The 18,393-nt window shown below is 45.2% G+C and overlaps 2 protein-coding genes and 1 long non-coding RNA gene across 7 annotated transcripts; 2 read left to right on the forward strand and 1 right to left on the reverse strand.

Moving 5' to 3' along the window:
* Positions 1 to 1,386: 1,386 nt before the first annotated feature.
* snu13a (SNU13 homolog, small nuclear ribonucleoprotein a (U4/U6.U5)) lies at positions 1,387 to 2,384 on the forward strand. Of its 2 annotated transcripts, XM_065010413.1 has the most exons (3): positions 1,387 to 1,472; positions 1,588 to 1,647; positions 2,036 to 2,384. In XM_065010413.1, exons 2-3 carry the CDS (start codon positions 1,617 to 1,619, stop codon positions 2,296 to 2,298), a joined length of 294 nt encoding a protein of 97 aa, XP_064866485.1. In that variant the 5' UTR covers positions 1,387 to 1,472; positions 1,588 to 1,616; the 3' UTR covers positions 2,299 to 2,384. The 2 variants fall into 2 exon arrangements, with proteins under 2 accessions (XP_064866485.1, XP_064866484.1); XM_065010412.1 differs by having other exon boundaries at positions 1,423 to 1,647.
* A 1,527-nt stretch (positions 2,385 to 3,911) lies between these two features.
* si:ch211-256e16.3 (kelch-like protein 20) lies at positions 3,912 to 17,952 on the reverse strand. 4 transcript variants are annotated; one of them, XM_065010415.1, is made up of 12 exons: positions 17,790 to 17,951; positions 16,230 to 16,518; positions 12,999 to 13,133; positions 12,600 to 12,791; positions 12,032 to 12,175; positions 7,530 to 7,716; positions 6,957 to 7,103; positions 6,616 to 6,744; positions 6,179 to 6,355; positions 5,685 to 5,831; positions 5,308 to 5,473; positions 3,912 to 4,948 (listed from the first exon to the last, which is right to left on the reverse strand). In XM_065010415.1, exons 2-12 carry the CDS (start codon positions 16,500 to 16,502, stop codon positions 4,777 to 4,779), a joined length of 1,869 nt encoding a protein of 622 aa, XP_064866487.1. In that variant the 5' UTR covers positions 16,503 to 16,518; positions 17,790 to 17,951; the 3' UTR covers positions 3,912 to 4,776. The 4 variants fall into 4 exon arrangements, with proteins under 4 accessions (XP_064866487.1, XP_064866488.1, XP_064866486.1 ...); XM_065010416.1 differs by lacking the exon at positions 17,790 to 17,951 and adding an exon at positions 15,711 to 15,765 and having other exon boundaries at positions 16,230 to 16,315; XM_065010414.1 differs by having other exon boundaries at positions 16,230 to 17,952.
* On the forward strand, positions 8,128 to 11,764 carry LOC135564700 (uncharacterized). Its single transcript, XR_010461218.1, has 2 exons — positions 8,128 to 8,679; positions 10,617 to 11,764. It is a non-coding gene; the product is annotated as an uncharacterized LOC135564700 (long non-coding RNA).
* Positions 17,953 to 18,393: the final 441 nt, after the last annotated feature.

The raw sequence follows: 18,393 nt of genomic DNA on the forward strand, positions 1-18,393 counted from the left end.
TCAAACCCACCACAAGACTGTCTTAGCCCACTGAGCTAAAGCCTATGCATTAGCTTGCCGAACAAGTCTTCAGGTCTCATGCAAGGTTACTCACACAAGTGAGACTGACTGCAAATGGATTTGAACCCATCTGCGCAATACAAGACTGGTATTCTATTCTAAAAGCCTAGGCGGTATTTAATCATGCAGGTCTTTATGTCTTGCAGCCATTAGCTGTTGGATTTTGAAATTTGAGGTATGGGGATTCTTACTGACTTAAAAAAAACTATGTTCAGAATGTGCACTATCCCTAAATTCATTACAACAGCTGAGAGTTTCAGATCTCGATAGACTAATATTTCTACAGCGTGATTAAAGTCCCTCCTCCCAGGTCGCCAGTAGCTTCCACCATAGACAATCGGCACATAACTAATGCCGTGGAGAAAGAGAGAGGTGAATTTAAATCAGCCTGGTTAATTGGAAATGGTACATTGCTAATATTTTGTGGTATCCAGGCTCAGCAAGGGAAGATTCTGCAAATGGAAAAGCTTAATGGGAAGAAGATTAAAAGCCATGCACCTGGTGATTACTCTAGGTTGAGGGGAGTCATCACTGGGGTCCCAATATATATGTCCACAGCACATGAGATTAGTGCCACCTTATTTGGGGAGGACAGGCTCATGGTAATGGCTGGAGCAGAATAAGTGGAATTTATCAAATACTTCAAACACACTATTTCCATGTGTTTGATGCCATTCCATTCGCTCCGTTCCAACCATTATTATGAGCCATCCTCCCTTCAGCAGCCTCCACTGGTCCACAGATGTGAAGGGAAGCAGAGTGATTAAGGATGGTGTTCTTGGGGTTGTACTCATCCTTCTTCCTCCAAACACGGCAAGTGGAGTTTAGACCAAAAAGCCCTATTTTTGTCTCATCAGACCACATGACCTTCTCCCATTCCTCCTCTGGATCATCCAGATGGTCATTCGCAAACTTCCGACAGGCCTGGACATGCGCTGGCTTGAGCAGGGGGACCTTGCGTGCGCTGCAGGATTTTAATCCATGACGGCGTAGTGTGTTACTAATGGTTTTCTTTGAGACTGTGGTCCCAGCTCTCTTCAGGTCATTGACCAGGTCCTGCTGTGTAGTTCTGGGCTGATCCCTCACCTTCCTCATGATCATTGATGCCCAACGAGGTGAGATCTTGCATGGAGCCCCAGACCGAGGGTGATTGACCGTCATCTTGAACTTCTTCCATTTTCTAATAATTGTGCCAACAGTTGTTGCCTTCTCCCCAAGCTGCTTGCTTATTGTCCTGTAGCCCATCCCAGCCTTGAGCAGGTCTACAATTTTATCCCTGATGTCCTTACACAGCCCTCTGGTCTTGGCCATTGTGGAGAGGTTGGAGTCTGTTTGATTGAGTGTGTAGACAGGTGTCTTTTATACAGGTAATGAGTGGAGAACAGGAGGACTTCTTAAAGAAAAACTAACAGGTCTGTGAGAGCTGAAATTCTTACTGGTTGGTAGGTGATCAAATACTTATGTCATGCAATAAAATGCAAATTAATTACAAATCATACAATGTGATTTTCTGGATGTTTGTTTTAGATTCCGTCTCTCACAGTTCAAGTGTACCTATGATAAAAATGACAGACCTCTACATGCTTTGTAAGTAGGAAAACCTGCAAAATCGGCAGTGTATCAAATACTTGTTCTCCCCACTGTATATATATCCTGTCACCTTACACACACACACATACATACATAAATATGGTATTGGAACTGACCTTTTAAATATTTCCTGTATATTTCTTGTTCTTTTATATTTTGTTTCTAGTAATACATTGATTATTGCATTCTGGGGGTTTGAGTTTGTAAGAAAGGCATTTCACTGTGCATGTGAGGTTAGGAGCTAGACAGTAGAAAGTTAATGTGTTCGGGGGAAGACCAGCAATTCATCCAGACCAGTAATGCAATCGACATGCCTCTGAAATAGTACCCCCTAACAGCTTCAGAATTGTCACTCTCTAACCTCTGCTCGCCCTCTCTCCCCCAGCCACTAAAACACTTAACCGCGGTATTGCTGAGTTCATTGTGATGGCCGCAGACGCAGAGCCCCTGGAGATCATCCTCCACCTGCCACTGCTCTGCGAGGACAAGAACGTGCCCTATGTGTTTGTGCGCTCCAAGCAGGCCCTGGGACGCGCCTGTGGGGTCTCACGCCCAGTCATTGCCACTTCAGTCACCATCAAGGAGGGCTCGCAGCTCAAGCCCCAGATCCAGTCTACCCAGATGGGCATTGAGAGACTGCTGGTGTGAGCAGAGAGCTCAGGATGGGGGTTGTAGGGTTAATGGGACACCACCTGCTTTGGTCATATTCAGATTTCTGTAAATGGGACGGACTATGATTTAATGTTGTCCTGCTTTGTTTCATGTCCTGTCAGACTTATGTACAGAATATTCTATTTTGTAGGGCTGTGTCCATTTTGAAATGTTGGGACAGAATAGGTATATCTGAAGCGTTGGAACAAAAAATGTCTTAACTTGTTTTTAACATTACTATGTTGTAAATGTGGTAATTCTATATACAGTATACGGGACGTCAAACTAAGCATAGTAGAATCATAGCAACTACACTTAGCTTTCCTTATGTTGACCTTTTTCCTTCGTTTGGTGCAGTTAAAGGTGGACATGTTCATTCCAGTATTTGTAGTGTTTCATTTGGGAAACATTCCTACATTGGTTTTAAATTATAATTTGATTATCACCTACACAGTGACTTTCCCAATGTATTTAATGTATAATTATGGAAGACCCTGTTCAAGTTTCAGCATTGTAATCAATGGAACCTCTATGGGCAGATGGATGCATGTATGACACTGGACACTTGGGTAAAAGCCATGTGGTAAAATGGGTTGAGATCCTGGCATCTATAGGGGGACAAGATTAGGTTGAGATCCTGGCATCTATAGGGGGACAAGATTAGGTAGAGATCCTGGCATCTGTAGGGGGACAAGATTAGGTAGAGATCCTGGCATCTGTAGGGGGACAAGATTAGGTAGAGATCCTGGCATCTGTAGGGGGACAAGATTAGGTAGAGATCCTGGCATCTGTAGGGGGACAAGATTAGGTTGAGATCCTGGCATCTGTAGGGGGACAAGATTAGGTTGAGATCCTGGCATCTGTAGGGGGACAAGATTAGGTTGAGATCCTGGCATCTGTAGGGGGACAAGATTAGGTAGAGATCCTGGCATCTGTAGGGGGACAAGATTAGGTAGAGATCCTGGCATCTGTAGGGGGACACGATTAGGTTGAGATCCTGGCATCTGTAGGGGGACACGATTAGGTTGAGATCCTGGCATCTGTAGGGGGACACGATTAGGTTGAGATCCTGGCATCTGTAGGGGACAAGATTAGGTTGAGATCCTGGCATCTGTAGGGGGACAAGATTAGGTTGAGATCCTGGCATCTATAGGGGGACAAGATTAGGTTGAGATCCTGGCATCTATAGGGGGACAAGATTAGGTTGAGATCCTGGCATCTATAGGGGGACAAGATTAGGTTGAGATCCTGGCATCTATAGGGGGACAAGATTAGGTTGAGATCCTGGCATCTGTAGGGGACAAGATTAGGTTGAGATCCTGGCATCAAGATTAGGTTGGGGACAAGATTAGGTTGAGATCCTGGCATCTATAGGGGGACAAGATTCGGTTGAGATCCTGGCATCTATAGGGGGACAAGATTCGGTTGAGATCCTGGCATCTATAGGGGGACAAGATTAGGTTGAGATCCTGGCATCTATAGGGGGACAAGATTAGGTTGAGATTCTGGCATCTATAGGGGGACAAGATTAGGTTGAGATCCTGGCATCTATAGGGGGACAAGATTAGGTTGAGATGCACCCAGAATAGTCAGATTCAGTAATAACTAGATTGGCATCCATATGCTTTTATTACATTCACATTTCCACTTTTACAGAATTAAAATGACTACTCAAAAGCAACATTTACTAAGCATACCGATTAGACATATAAACTAAACCATATAACAGGCAGTCAAAAGGCAATTGTGAACATACCTTCCAAATTTGCATGACAAAACACTTAACAGGTTTGGCTTTTGTTGACTAATTAGCCTTAAATACTGGTTCACAATAGATTCTTTGGCCAATAAAGAGCATCTTTTATAAACGGGAAAAATAATTATCTTCCAATTGTAATAAAATGGGCCTCAACTAAAGACATCAAATAAATACTAAACGTCACATACAAATAACGCAAAAATAGACTGCGATGGTTGTGGAGAGAACATCTTGGTGACAGTTTAATGAAACACCCTGACCCCAAACGTTCACGTAACATTAAAAGAGAGGGTTCCATAAGTGTGTGACGAGGGTCATCCATCCTAAATGATACCGTTACCATGGACATAGTGACATGGCAACAGAATGGAACCATGCCATTGAGTAAGAGAACAGGCTTTCATGGTGAAATAAAGACCACTTTTGTCAGGCTTGCCATTGAGGCAGTCACACAACTGTCCTTCTCCATGAGTTAAGCCTTGAGGCGCAGTCACTTGGCAAGGTCAAGACTCACGATGAGACAGAATACCAGCCCTACTAAGGTAGTTAGCTGCCCTCTGGCATTCTCTCTGGCACCGAGTGACTTCTGTTCAGCACCTGAACAGCCAGGGTCAGGTTGACTGTTTGGCAGAGATGCATACTCAGAGCTCTCCAAAAGGTGGCAGTCTGGAGCAATATAAATGAATGGTACAAGGACCTCCGTCTGGAGTTCTCCCTCAGTCCACAGAGAACTCGGTCTCCGAGGCAGTGCCGGGGCGGCTGCCCCCATGGGCATCCTTCCTCAGCTGCAGAGAGACACAGCTCAGCCAGCTCCGGCTGGTGAGCATCTCCCCCACGATCTCCCAGCTGTCTGTCTCCTCACAGTACCGCTCGATGGTGTCGTGGTACCTGGCGGACAGATGGGACAGGTTGTGTAGGCTCTGGTCAAAAGTAGTGCACTACATATGGAATAAGGTGCCATTTCATCAAAAGTAGTGCTATGAATAGGGTGCCATAGGCAGCCCAGATACTTTTCATATTCTCCTTAAAAATATATTTTATAGGCCTTGGACCTGCCAAATCAGGGTCGTATTCAGTAGGCACCAAACGCGGGAAAACTGACTGAAATAGGGAGAGAATACGTCAACCTGTTCAATAAGAAACGCTTGCTTTCATTTTCTGTTGAAAACCATTTTGCTCAGGTGTGGCCTAATAAATACAATCAAGCTGAATATGATTAGAAAAGGCTTGACATGGAGCCGTCTTACCTGTCCCAGCCCTCCTCTCCACCCAGCACGTAGATCTTGCCGTCCACCACGGCCACACCGGGCCGGTAGCGCCTCTCCCTCATATGGGCACACATGGTCCACTGGTTACTCTTGGGGTCGTAACACTCCACCTTGTCTGTGTTCTCTGTGGACGCATGCCAGCCACCTAGGAATGGAATACAGGAGAAAATCCTAATGTATTTTTCCACAGACAATGTGGAAATATCCTCTGGCTTCAAACTTGGGCCTTAATACTTTTTTCCTGAGTCACTATGCATCAAGCATCTTAGAGCAGGTGTGCTGATCTAGGATCAGGTCCCCCATGTCCATGTAAATATATTCATTGTGATCTAAAAGTCAAAACTGATCCCTGATACCTATGACGTAGATTTTCCCCTTCAGGGTGCAGGCAGCAGAGCCGGAGCGAGCGATCTGCATGGGGGCCACCTCAGTCCATACAGACGTTTTAGGGTTGTACACCTGGGCCAGGTCTGTGCCGTCACCATCCTCTAGAACAGCACCACCTAGGAGCCAGGAGGACACTGATAAGTTACTATCTAATATTAAAGATGACCTGTAGACAATTCAAACTACCGCATAAAGCAATTTCAGAAAAATGATATAAACCAAGCTGAACCTATAGAGTTGCTGTGACTGTCCACAGTAAATACTTTGCATGAGTTTATACAGTCATTCCAATTCTGATATTTTTCCCACAAATAGGTATTTTGACCAATCACACCAGATCTTTTTCAGAGCTGATCTGATTGGTCAAAAGACCAATTTATGAAAAAAAATATCAGAATTGGGCTGCCTGTGTAAACGCAGCCATAGAGTTCTCTGGAAGTGGGTGAGCAATGATCTCCCCTACCTGTGACATAGAGCAGTCCATCCAGTGCCACCACAGCAGGGCTGGTGACGGCCATCTTGACCGACTCCATGAACTGCCAGGTGTTGGTGTGGGGGTTGTAGCACTCTACAGAGTCCAGGCGGGAACGGCCCTCCCAGCCCCCCACTGCAAACACATAGCCATCCAGCATCACCAAACCTGGAGGGGAGGGAGGGGGACATATTTATGGAAGAGCCGGCCTGCTCAACTTTAGACAGAGAGGAGTTATCCAATGGAAGTCTGTCAGCATTCACAAAGGATGTACTGTATTGTTTTATTCCATTACAGAAGTCATGGACGGGGACCTAACCTGTTACAAAAAAAGTCACGTCCCCGGCTGTCCTTCTAACCAGTGTTATGACATGTCAGACAGTATGTTAAAATGGATAAATAAATTGCTAGAATTGACTGATTTTTACCTAGCTCTGAGCGAGCTACGTTCATGGGGGCCATCTCCAGCCAGGAGTCGAAGCAGGGGTCATAGCGCCACATCTCTCTGCTGGCTGAGCCATCAGGGAACTCCCCTCCAGCCAGGTACAGAGTGGAGCCTGGGGGAGAGAACATGGAGATTGGAATAAATTAGAAAATGATACAATTCCTCACAAAATCTGTTTATTTTGTGAGAAACTGACATCTCTCTTTTTTTCATCTCATTCTCAAGCATTAGGTAAAATGTAACAAAGGTCCTATAACAATCTATGACATAGGATCCATCTTATCACTAGGTGTTAATATACAAACTAAACCAAATGGTTCTCACCTGAAACCACCAGGCCGTGTTTACTGACAGCGAAGGGCAGGCAGGCCAGACTCTTCCACTGGCTGGTAAGGGGGTCAAAACTCTCCACGCTACGCAGCACCACCTTATCGTCCTCTCCTCCCACCGTCACAATCACCTCAGCTGTCCCTGTCACAGAAAGGCCAGCAGAGAGGGATGTGACTGGGGAGCCACAGAGACTTGTCCCTTCAGAGAGCTGATCATTGTATTAAAGGCAGTTGGTAGAACAATCCTCCAGGCATACCAGGGTTTGCGCTTCAGAAATCTAATTAATTAAAGCACTAGGCGTGTGGAGGAGTTTGGCAAGTGGGAGGTTAAATGTGTGTGTGTTCAAGTCCTTGTGTTTGTGTGTGTTAGGGTGACAGGGTGTATTTGGAGTGTGTATGTTCATGTATCCATGCGTGTGGTACCTACCTGTGGACCTACGTGGGCGTGCTCGGGGGCAGTAGAGCTCTCCTCGTCGGTCCTGTAGCAGCAGGTAGTCCTTGTGTGTGTTAGGGTGACAGGGTGTATTTGGAGTGTGTATGTTCATGTATCCATGCGTGTGGTACCTACCTGTGGACCTACGTGGGCGTGCTCGGGAGCAGTAGAGCTCTCCTCGTCGGTCCTGTAGCAGCAGGTAGTCCTTGGCCTCAGAGATGAGCCTCTGACAGCGCTGGGACTCCCGGACCACCTCCAGAGACTCAATCACATCGTGGATGTAGTACGGGCTGATCAGGGGCAGGCGGATGTGCTCCAAGACCTGCAGGGAGACGTGGGTTAGAATGACGACACATACACTGAAAACAAACACACCCACTGGATATAGACATGAGCAGACAGACACAGGTAGGCATCTCCATCCGACCTCTAGTGTTCTATACACATTAAAACAAGGCCATAGGACCTAACCTTCAATTTTGTTCATTTAATTTAATGGTTAGGTCCTATTCCATTTTATCAGAGCGACCTTGATACCTCCAACTTCCACTTAACATGATAGTATCGCTGACCTCTGACCGACTCACATCTGAGGCTCTAAATTATATTGGTGCCAGGCCAGGGTGACACCTTCCAGGGCCCATGGTTACTACAGGACCATACAATGGGGTTCTAACCCCTATAAGAATATTTTGAAGATAAATACACAACACAGGATGACAGGACTAATGGTCAATAGCGAATTGTAAATATGAGTTGATTTTCAGTTCAACATCTGTTCAGAGTCTGTGGAATGTCACTCCTGAACTCAGAGCAATGTGGGCTACATGTGCCACATTTTCATTGGTCTGTACATTGAGTCGGGAGCACCAGATACTGACTGTTACTTTTGATTTTTCTTGTTATTTGGCCATTGGCCAAGTTGTACTGCAAGCACTTCTGATTAGTCAACCCCAGGCTAGGGTCGGGGGGTTATAAATGGCATCCTGTTCTTTTGTTCAGTGGGGAAAAGCTGAGGACAGGGGAGACTGAACATTGACTCCCAGCATAACATCTTGATTTGTCCTCTCTGAATAAACCTATTTTTCTCCCCCTGATTTGCTTTGGAGTTTGTGTTATTGAAGAATAACATAAATTGCTAACACTTGGTGTCGTGTTCCTGATGAATTGGTCTGAACAACAATAAGAACTTATCAACTGTGTGTTTATCCAGAAGAAAGAGGCTGAGCGCAACCCACTTTGGGGAGTCAACTCTTAATCTCCTGATTGATGACAGAATTGCTGGGTGAGTCTAGACCAAAATCATTTTAAACAAACCAAATCAGGTTCAAATAGTGTATGCAATGAGTGATATGTATCTGTGATGTATAAGTGTTCAAGTCCTTTGTTTTATTAGAGTGTAGTCCTTTCTTTACTCTATTAAAAAGGTTGGAGTCTGTTCTTGTGAAACCTTCTAGCAATTTTTACACGTGGTAAATGTAAGCCTTGTAAGCATTCAACAAGCTTTGAGTGAACATAAGCTATGGGTAGCCAGGCCCTACATAAACAATGTGTTAGAAGAGGTTGGAGACCTCAAAAGGGGTCATATAAAAAAAACGCAAAAAAATGCAACAAAAAAAAAAACGCAAAAAAAAAAACATCCTCTCACTGTCAACTGGGTTTATTTTCAGCAAACTTAACATGTGTAAATATTTGTATGAACACAAGATTCAACAACTGAGACAAACTCAAGTTCCACAGACATGTAACAGAAATGGAATAATGTGTACCTGAACAAAGGGGGGGGGGTCAAAATTAACAGTCAGTATCTGGTGTGGCCACCAGCTGCATTAAGTACTGCAGTGCATCTCCTCCTCGTGGACTACTCCAGATCCTGTGCAGGTGTTGTTACACGTGATCTGCCACTGCGAGGACGATCAGCTGTCCGTCCTCTCTCTCTGTAGCACTGTCTTAAGCGTCTCACAGTACGGACATTGCAATTTATTGCCCTGGCCAAATCTGCAATCCTCATGCTTCTTTGCAGCATGCCTAAGGCACGTTCATGCAGATGAGCAGGGACCCTGGGTATCTTTCTTTTGGTGTTTTTCAGAGTCCGTAGAAAGGCCTCTTTAGTGTCCTATGTTTCCATAACTTTGACCTTAATTGCCTACAGTCTATAAGCTGTTCGTGTCTTAACGACTGTTCCACAGGTGCATGTTCATGAATTGTTTATGGTTCATTGAACAAGCATGGGAAACCGTGTTTAAACCCTTTACAATGAAGATCTGTGAAGAGTTATTTGGATTTTTATGAATTATTTTTGAAAGACAGGGTCCTGAAAAAGGGACATTTCCTTTTTTGCTGAGTTTATATTATACAACTTTTGACGTTAATGTAATGTCATTGTTAAGTGAGAAAACCACTCTGGAAAAGGGTGGAACAGCTCTTTCGGATGTGAACATGACATTTTACATTCACTGTCTAGAACCATTTCAAAGTAGAGCAGGAGACACAGATGAAAGTCAGACGTGACCCCCACCTGTGGCCTATGTTCTCCTAATCTATCCTTACACTGAGTTGTGCAAGGCAGATCAGATTTCAAGCAACTGGTTGGCACTGCCTGTCTTTGAGTCAACAGATTCTGACAGCAGTGACGAACGATGTCTTAGGCCAACAAGAACACAGGCTGTGAAAAGGGAGTAAAGACAAACTTCCAGAGATAGTGATCACACATAAATCAGCATCTCCAAAACAGTTGGATTAATGGTCAAAAACGTTTAAGCTTCCATGAGACGTGGTTATCAGAGTTATGCAGGTTCCGAGTGAAACCAACAACATAATCCGTTCAGGAGAAGAGGAACCTGGTGTATGTCATTATTGCAGGAGTTCTGATCACTGGCAGCGACTGTCAGAAAAGAAAACATGATTTTATGAGAAGTGGCCAGGAGAAGCAGGGTCCGTCTAAGGGAAAATGGAAACAAGACAACAGCCCCAACGACACAATACTTGTGCAGAAATTTAAAAAGCTCTCTCCAGCTCAGCAGCAGAGGTTGCTAGATGCTGTGGAGGTAAACTAATAGATCCCCCCCCTCTTACGTCCCATCTCAGCTGGTGTACATATGAAATCGGATGGAATATATGTGAACATGATGGTTAACAACTTTGCAGTAGATTTTTTTAGTAGATACAGGTGCTGAAGTCACTGTATTGCCCACATCTTATGCAAAACATATATGTCCTCAGTACACGGGAAAGAAGATGGGAGCAACAGGAGTGGAGGGAAGACGGATATGAAACAAACCAAACCATTATCAATTTCTATTGGTCCAATGAAGATTGATGCAGGGGTGTGGATAGGCTCATTTGAACAACCTATTTTAGGCTTTGATGTTATTATGTAACTTGACTCAACATTGAACATTCCTTAAGAAAAAGGGGACGTGGCAAATTAGACAACCCCAGAAATCTATAGTTCAGAACCATGCTATTTGGACTATGAAGAAAAATGACTGTGGAACTGTGGATATGGAATCAGTGTGCTTGACAGGTGATGCCCCACCTTTCACAAAACAATATCCAATTAGCAAGGTAGCTATAGCCACAACTAAAGTAGTGAGTAAAGATATATGGGACATGTGTATAGTTGAAAAGACACCATGTAATCCAGCTCCTCTGATGCTTCCTCCAGACACCACAATGTGAATGTGGTGGGGATCATCATCACACCAAGCCTCATGACTGTGGTCAATGTGCCCGTGGTAACGGTCCTCGGTGCTGTAGTGAACCATGCTCTCTCAGATGTGCGATCACACTTGTTAAGACCTCTTTTCTATAACTTTGTGTGAAATCTATTTCTTATGGCAACGGCAAGTACAATATGCCCTTTGTGTTTTATAGAAATGCAAGGTGTTTCATGTGAATTATTTTATGCTTACTGCTAATGTATTTTATTCTGTCTATTTTTTTATGTTTTCTAAAATGACATTTTAACTATATTTCTTTTTTAAATGGTCTAGGGGGGAATATAAGAATATTTTGAAGATAAATACACAATGCAGAGTGTACTAGAGTACTAATGGTCAATAGCGATTTGTAAATAGGAGTTGGTTTTCAGTTCAACATCTGTTCAGAATCTGTGGAATGTCACTCCTGAACTCAGAGCGACGTGGGCCACGTTTTCATTGGTCTGTACATTGAGTCGGGAGCAGGATACTGGTTATTTGGCCAAGGACTTCTGATTGGTCAACCCCAGGCTAGGGTGGGGGGTTATAAATGGCATCCTGTTCTTTTGTTCGGTGGGGAAAAGCTGAGGACAGGGGAGACTGAACATTGACTCCCAGCATAACATCTTGATTTGTCCTCTCTGAATAAACCTACTTTTCTCCCCCTGATTTGCTTTGGAGTTTGTATTTTTGAAGAATAACAAATTGCTAACACCCCTAACGTTTATGTAACGCTGAGTGACTGACAGCTGGGGTTTCAGACGGTCAGATCTACTGGGGATTCCAGAGCTTTAAACCCCCCCCCCACACCACAGTCAACAGAGAACTGTAGGGAGGGGGCGTAGCACAGAGCTGGACACAATCTGTCGCCTAGATACTGCTCAACACACAGACAATGGGGGACCACTGCATTGACTGTTGTGTTTTCATGCTGACCTTTTCAAAGCTCTGCCTGCGGGTGGCGCTCTTGTCCAGCCACAGCATGGTGGCCTCGAACACAGTCTCCTCCTTGGCTACGTTCAGGTGGTCGCTGGCGATGATCTCCGTCAGCTTGTCTGCACACAGAGAGAGGAACTCCTCCTGGGGGGGGACAGTGTTCAAAAGATGTTGAAATTTAAGCAAAAAATTGCATTGCTTATTGGAAGAAGTCCAGGTAGTCCCTCCCTGTTTAAGTCTAGTTTCTTCCTTTTGGTGCCTAAGGAACATGATCCTGGGCTGGCATAGACCAGCAAGGGGAACAAAAGACAGTTGACTATGATGTCACTTCCCCTTTCTTATATACACAAAGAATGGGAATGTCTAAACAATGAGACATGAGAAATGTCCCCTCCTTCATCTGCACTGTTCTGAAGGAACAACACGGGTGAAACCAAATACCTCTCTGGGATCATTGTGTTCAATGCAGCACAGATGAAGGAGAACAGAGGTGAAAAATACATTTGAAACTATTGAGACCAGGTCCCAGGTTTGGACTACACAACCCAGACCTCCCTTCCTATCTCACCTGTTGGCAGACACTGCCGAAGTGCTGGAGGATGTAGTCCATGCTGTGTTTCTCCAGCTCCCTACAGGAGTGGGCCTCAGCAAAGCAGTGGATGCCCACACAGTTCATCTCATCCATCTGGCGCTCCATGAAGCGGCAGCAGGCTTCGCGCACTGCCATCACATCCAAGAGGTTGGCCGCAGCCAGCAGGGCCTGGGGGTCACAGGTCAATGACATTTGATTTCAAGACAGTCAACTCAGGACATTTATTTAGGAAATGGAAAGTGCCATTTACTGTATTTATGACTAGGAATGAAACTGACTTCAACTCTGGGGTAGTACAACTTTAATTTAACAACTGCAATGCTAAACCAGAAGTTGACTACAAAGTGAGACTGGAAGACAACGGTTCTACCTCACCTGCACGTTGGCCTTGGAGATGACCACCTCAGCCGTGTAGGCGTAGCTGACCAGCATGCCAATCATCTGGGACTCCACTCCGTTGATGGCCACCCGCTCCTGTCTGGACTCCATCAGGTCTGTGGAGAACATGGCCTGAGGAGGACAGAGGGGAGGGCAAAGAATTAGGAGAAGAGAGAAACAGAATCCTGCCAATGGAAAAGCGCCAACAGCAAATGACCACATGTAAGTACTTCAGGAGGTCTGCAGTGAGTTACAATATAAAAGATGCACGGTCATCAGTAAACTGTATCCATTCAGTAAATGGAATAGTTGGGAAGCAGGGGCACCGTCAGCTTGCTCATCCCCGTTGCACCACTGTATTGCCCTCTGGGTCTATGTAGTATAGCAGGTAGAATAATCATTTGGGGGTGCTTATATTTGTCCTGTTATACACAAGTGTGTAATTTGCATATCCCAACTCCCCCTGAGACACCCGCATGGAGTGGGGTCACGGCCAGGTTCACCATTGTACTGTGCCCCTGGAGCAATTAGGGTTAAGTGCCTCAGGAGCAAGGCCCCAAGGGCACAGCGACATATTTTTTTTTCCCTTGTCGGCTCCGGAAGTCCAACGCTCAAACCTCGAGGCCACCGACTTATATTAACGCACAGTCTGACTGTCCGTATTGAGTTGGTAAGTGTTAGTGTATCATATGCAAAATTGCCACAGGGGATGAGAGGGACATGTCTTCTCCACCCAATATTCTTTAAAAAATATATATATTTAAATTTTACCACCTTTTCTCCCCAATTTCGTGGTATCCAATTATTAGTAGTTACTATCTTGTCTCATTGCTACAACTCCCGTACGGGCTCGGGAGAGACGAAGGTCGAAAGCCATGCGTCCTCCAAAACACAACCCAACCAAGCCGCACTGCTTCTTAACACAGCGCCATCCAACCCGGAATGTGTCGGAGGAAACACCGTGCACCTGGCGACCTTGGTTAGTGCGCACTGTGCCCGGCCCGCCACAGGAGTCGCTGGTGCGCGATGAGACAAGGATATCCCTAACCGCCAAACCCTCCCTAACCCGGACGACGCTAGGCCAATTGTGCGTCGCCCCACAGACCTCCCAGTCGCGGCCAGCTGCGACAGAGCCTGGGCGCGAACCCAGAGTCTTTGGTGGCACAGCTAGCGCTGCGATGCAGTGCCCTAAGACCACTGCGCCACCCGGGAGGCCGGTCCTCCCCAATATTCTGAACAGGTTGATTGTAGAATAACAGTTTATTGTAGAATACCAGGACAACTGCTAAATTCTTTCTCATCCTCATGGCAAAATGTGAATAGCATGAGATGACATATGGCATATGTGTAGAACTGCAAAAAAAATGCAACATTTTCTCTCAGCCTCATGACAAAAGTGTGTAGAATAGCATTTATAAAACTGCTCTGCATTAGTCCGGCCCCGTTCAGACGCACTGAGCCTCCTCCGCTGTCTAGACAGACGCACTGAGCCTCCTCCGCTGTCTAGACAGACGCACTGAGCCTCCTCCGCTGTCTAGACAGACGCACTGAGCCTCCTCCGCTGTCTAGACAGACGCACTGAGCCTCCTCCGCTGTCTAGACAGACGCACTGAGCCTCCTCCGCTGTCTAGACAGACGCACTGAGCCTCCTCCGCTGTCTAGACAGACGCACTGAGCCTCCTCCGCTGTCTAGACAGACGCACTGAGCCTCCTCCGCTGTCTAGACAGACGCACTGAGCCTCCTCCGCTGTCTAGACAGACGCACTGAGCCTCCTCCGCTGTCTAGACAGACGCACTGAGCCTCCTCCGCTGTCTAGACAGACGCACTGAGCCTCCTCCGCTGTCTAGACCGCACTGAGCCTCCTCCGCTGTCTAGACAGACGCACTGAGCCTCCTCCGCTGTCTAGACAGACGCACTGAGCCTCCTCCGCTGTCAGACAGACGCACTGAGCCTCCTCCGCTGTCTAGACAGACGCACTGAGCCTCCTCCGCTGTCTAGACAGACGCACTGAGCCTCCTCCGCTGTCTAGACAGACGCACTGAGCCTCCTCCGCTGTCTAGACAGACGCACTGAGCCTCCTCCGCTGTCTAGACAGACGCACTGAGCCTCCTCCGCTGTCTAGACAGACGCACTGAGCCTCCTCCGCTGTCTAGACAGACGCACTGAGCCTCCTCCGCTGTCTAGACAGACGCACTGAGCCTCCTCCGCTGTCTAGACAGACGCACTGAGCCTCCTCCGCTGTCTAGACAGACGCACTATATATTCACACGCCTCCCGCTTCAGTACCAGTAAGTGAAATATGACTAATTTACAGTTTCAATGAAGACTCTCCCCTAACTCTCTCTCTCCAACAGGCATTCAGCCAGTCCTTAGTTCAAGGTGTGTTTTAGCTCAACCTCCACCTGTAAACTATGAAAACTTGATAGTCAACGTATGATCAACTTAGTAGATGACATCCTATGTAAATATGTGCATCATCATTATAATAGTACTCAGTCTTCATCTTTTGTGTATTATTAATATTTTAAATACTTTCATTGGTGACTTATCCTTTCACTTATACAGTTTTTAAAGTACCCGTCAAGAGGGTATACATTCATGTCAAACTGTAGAACTGCAGGAACTTTCTTTTTATAGGTAAATATTCACAATTATAATAAAACTCAGTCTTGATCTTTTTTGACTTCTTAATATCTGCCTTGAAATACCTTAATTCATGATGGTGCTGACTTATCCTTCCACTTGTACTGTTCTCTAAAAACCCTTCAAGAGAGGCATAATAAAGTAATGTCAAACTGTGCACAATTGCAGGAAATACCTTTTCAAATTTTCCCAAACATTCTGGGGAACGACTCCCAGATCCAACGTCTACTGTTTGTCCCCCCAAATATCTACCCACAATTTAATTTACATATACATTTTTGTCATTTAGTAGACGCTCTTATCCAAAGGGACTTACAGGAGCAATTAGGGTTAAGGTGCCTTGCTCAAGGGCACATTGGCAGATTTTTTACCTAGTTGGTTCGGTGATTCAAACCAGTGACCTTTCGGTTACTGGCCCCAACGCTCTTAACCTGCTGCCCTTGTAGTGTATGGAGAAGTAGTGTATGCATTCTATGTCTGCTCCTGGACAATGGATGTTTTCTGTACTCTTGTCCCAATGATATCTTCCACACTTTCTGTGGGGATTAATAACGTTGTATTGTACCGTACACCACTGTCCATACCTGGAAGTAGGAGCTAAAGGAAGCCAGTACGATACGGTGACAGGGGAACTCCTGACCCCCACAGCACAGTGTCACATCACAGAAGGCATTGTTGAGACGCAGGCTGTTCAGGCCCTCCAGGACCTTGTTGGGGTGCCTGGCCTCCACAAACACATAGTCCTCACTGTCCAGCGAGGCCAGGGGAAAGCCAGAGTCCTCAAGGACAGGAGATGGGGGCAGGAAGAAGGTGGCGGATGTGGCCGAGATGTTCACAGCAATGATTTCGGCCATCATTTCACTTTAGTCAAGCCTGTAGGGGAGGAAGAGGCAGATAGACCGTAGCCTACAGTCTCTTTACCCAGCAGATCTGACCCACTTGCTTACAGCTGCACTAGGGTCAGACAGCATTCCTGTGTAGATTAAGAAACCGTGGACCTGGCGCGAGATTTGGCTCAGAAAACATACCAGGGATATGTAATCCAGGGATGAGAAATGTGCTGTACTATGAATTCTCCCATTATCCCAACTGTTACACTGACATCATGCTAGTTATAGGTAGTCACAGCAACCATTATGGAATGGCATGGCGCATTGAACAACAAAATGGCTGCTATGTCTTCTGCTATCTAGCATGAGGACAAAAATGACACTTTTCAGAAAAACTAGCAGTAGTTCAATCTTCTCAGTTTAACAGTTGGGATAATGGGAAAATTCGGAGTACAACGCATTTCTCATCCCCCCAGGTCAGCAGAAGACAAATCAAGCTCCACACGGCAATGCCATTCGACTCCAAAATGTTGTAATAACGTGAATAACAACTCCGTATAGCTCTGCATTGACATGACTGGTTGCGTTATGTCCTGTATAAACACAAACTCCCTCCCTTGACAACAGCTATGCGAATTGCAAGAAGTATGAATGCCTTGACTTCTGCAGAGCCGCATCGGAGTAAATGCTGTGTATGACTGAGCATGCAGAGGCTTTAAAATCGACACAGGAATGCTGTCCAACCCTAGAGCAGCTTTAAGCAAGCCGGTCGAATCTGCTGGCTACACTCTATTTTTCCCCAGTTTGCCTGTCAAGACGATTTTCAGTCCACTGGGGCAACAGTCTCCTCTCATATACTGACCTCTCCATAACAAATACAATAATACAACATTAAAAAAAAGAGAAGGTTAGTGAGGGAATTCATAGCAGCATCACAAGTGTCTAGTACAATTTCAAGATCAGATAATTCCATTCCAGTTCACACAAGATAATATTGTAGTAATTACATTTCACCCTTATGACAATTACACCATTTTCAACCAAAGCAATAATTTTGAGGACGCAAACTGATTCTTTCGATTGAAATAGTACATTGAAACTGAAATTAGAACACTACATATGTGATTAAAACACTAACAAGCTAGTTTGTTATTGCCGAAGATTTCTGGAAAGCGCTCAGACTGACTGACACTGCTGACAACTGCTAAGTTAAATGATGATCGACACTTGCCTCCTAAAATGGTAATTTATTGGCCAAAAGCTAAGACTGCAGACCATGCACTTCTACCCTGACATTGTGATATGTTACATTACCTGATAAACATTGCCGCATCAATAGAACAATCTAAATTTGTCAGGTGTCGACCGAAAAATTGTTAAGAATCGTGACCACCAGACGCCATGTCTTCTTTTCTCTCTGTTTTACTTTCTCAGCAAAGGGAAACAGAGCTCCTTATCGCCCCCTGCTGTTTAGGTCCTTGCTTGGTTACACCCTAAAAGGTTGATCCATCATGTACCGGTTTAAAGTATAATGTAATAAAACACATTTTGTGTATATCAGTTAGTCACACTGTATTATGTATCTCCTTTGAAGATGTAAATCCACATATTATCACCAATAGCCATAATACCACTCCAGTGACTCATGGTTACATCAGAGATAGACTTTGTAAATGTCAGTGGTGATCCTATGCAATGTATGATATGGTCAGATTTCATATAATGACCAACATCTGCATACTGGCACACACACGACTGGTTGTAGTCACTTACAGTTTAGATAAAAACAACTATTCAGATGGCCTTACAATAAAGTTTCATATGGAAAACAGTTTAGACTTAAGCGATACTTCAACATCATGACCATGACAAGTTGTCCACCAGACACAACCCATGTAGATAACTGGCTTGAACTTGT

Source organism: Oncorhynchus nerka, linkage group LG26 (genome assembly GCF_034236695.1).
Source record: "Oncorhynchus nerka isolate Pitt River linkage group LG26, Oner_Uvic_2.0, whole genome shotgun sequence".
NCBI lineage: Eukaryota > Metazoa > Chordata > Actinopteri > Salmoniformes > Salmonidae > Oncorhynchus > Oncorhynchus nerka.

Coding starts and splice junctions, on each gene's coding strand:
- si:ch211-256e16.3 (XM_065010414.1), bottom strand. CDS start 16,502: ATGATGGCCGAAATCATTGCTGTGAACATCTCGGCCACATCCGCCACC. Junction 12,792..12,998: donor TCTCCAAGGCCAACGTGCAG/GTGAGGTAGAAC, acceptor TGTGACCCCCAG/GCCCTGCTGGCTGCGGCCAA. Junction 5,832..6,178: donor TGGACTGCTCTATGTCACAG/GTAGGGGAGATC, acceptor CCTGGCTCCTAG/GTGGTGCTGTTCTAGAGGAT.
- snu13a (XM_065010412.1), top strand. CDS start 1,521: ATGTCATGCAATAAAATGCAAATTAATTACAAATCATACAATGTGATT. Junction 1,648..2,035: donor GACAGACCTCTACATGCTTT/GTAAGTAGGAAA, acceptor TCTCTCCCCCAG/CCACTAAAACACTTAACCGC.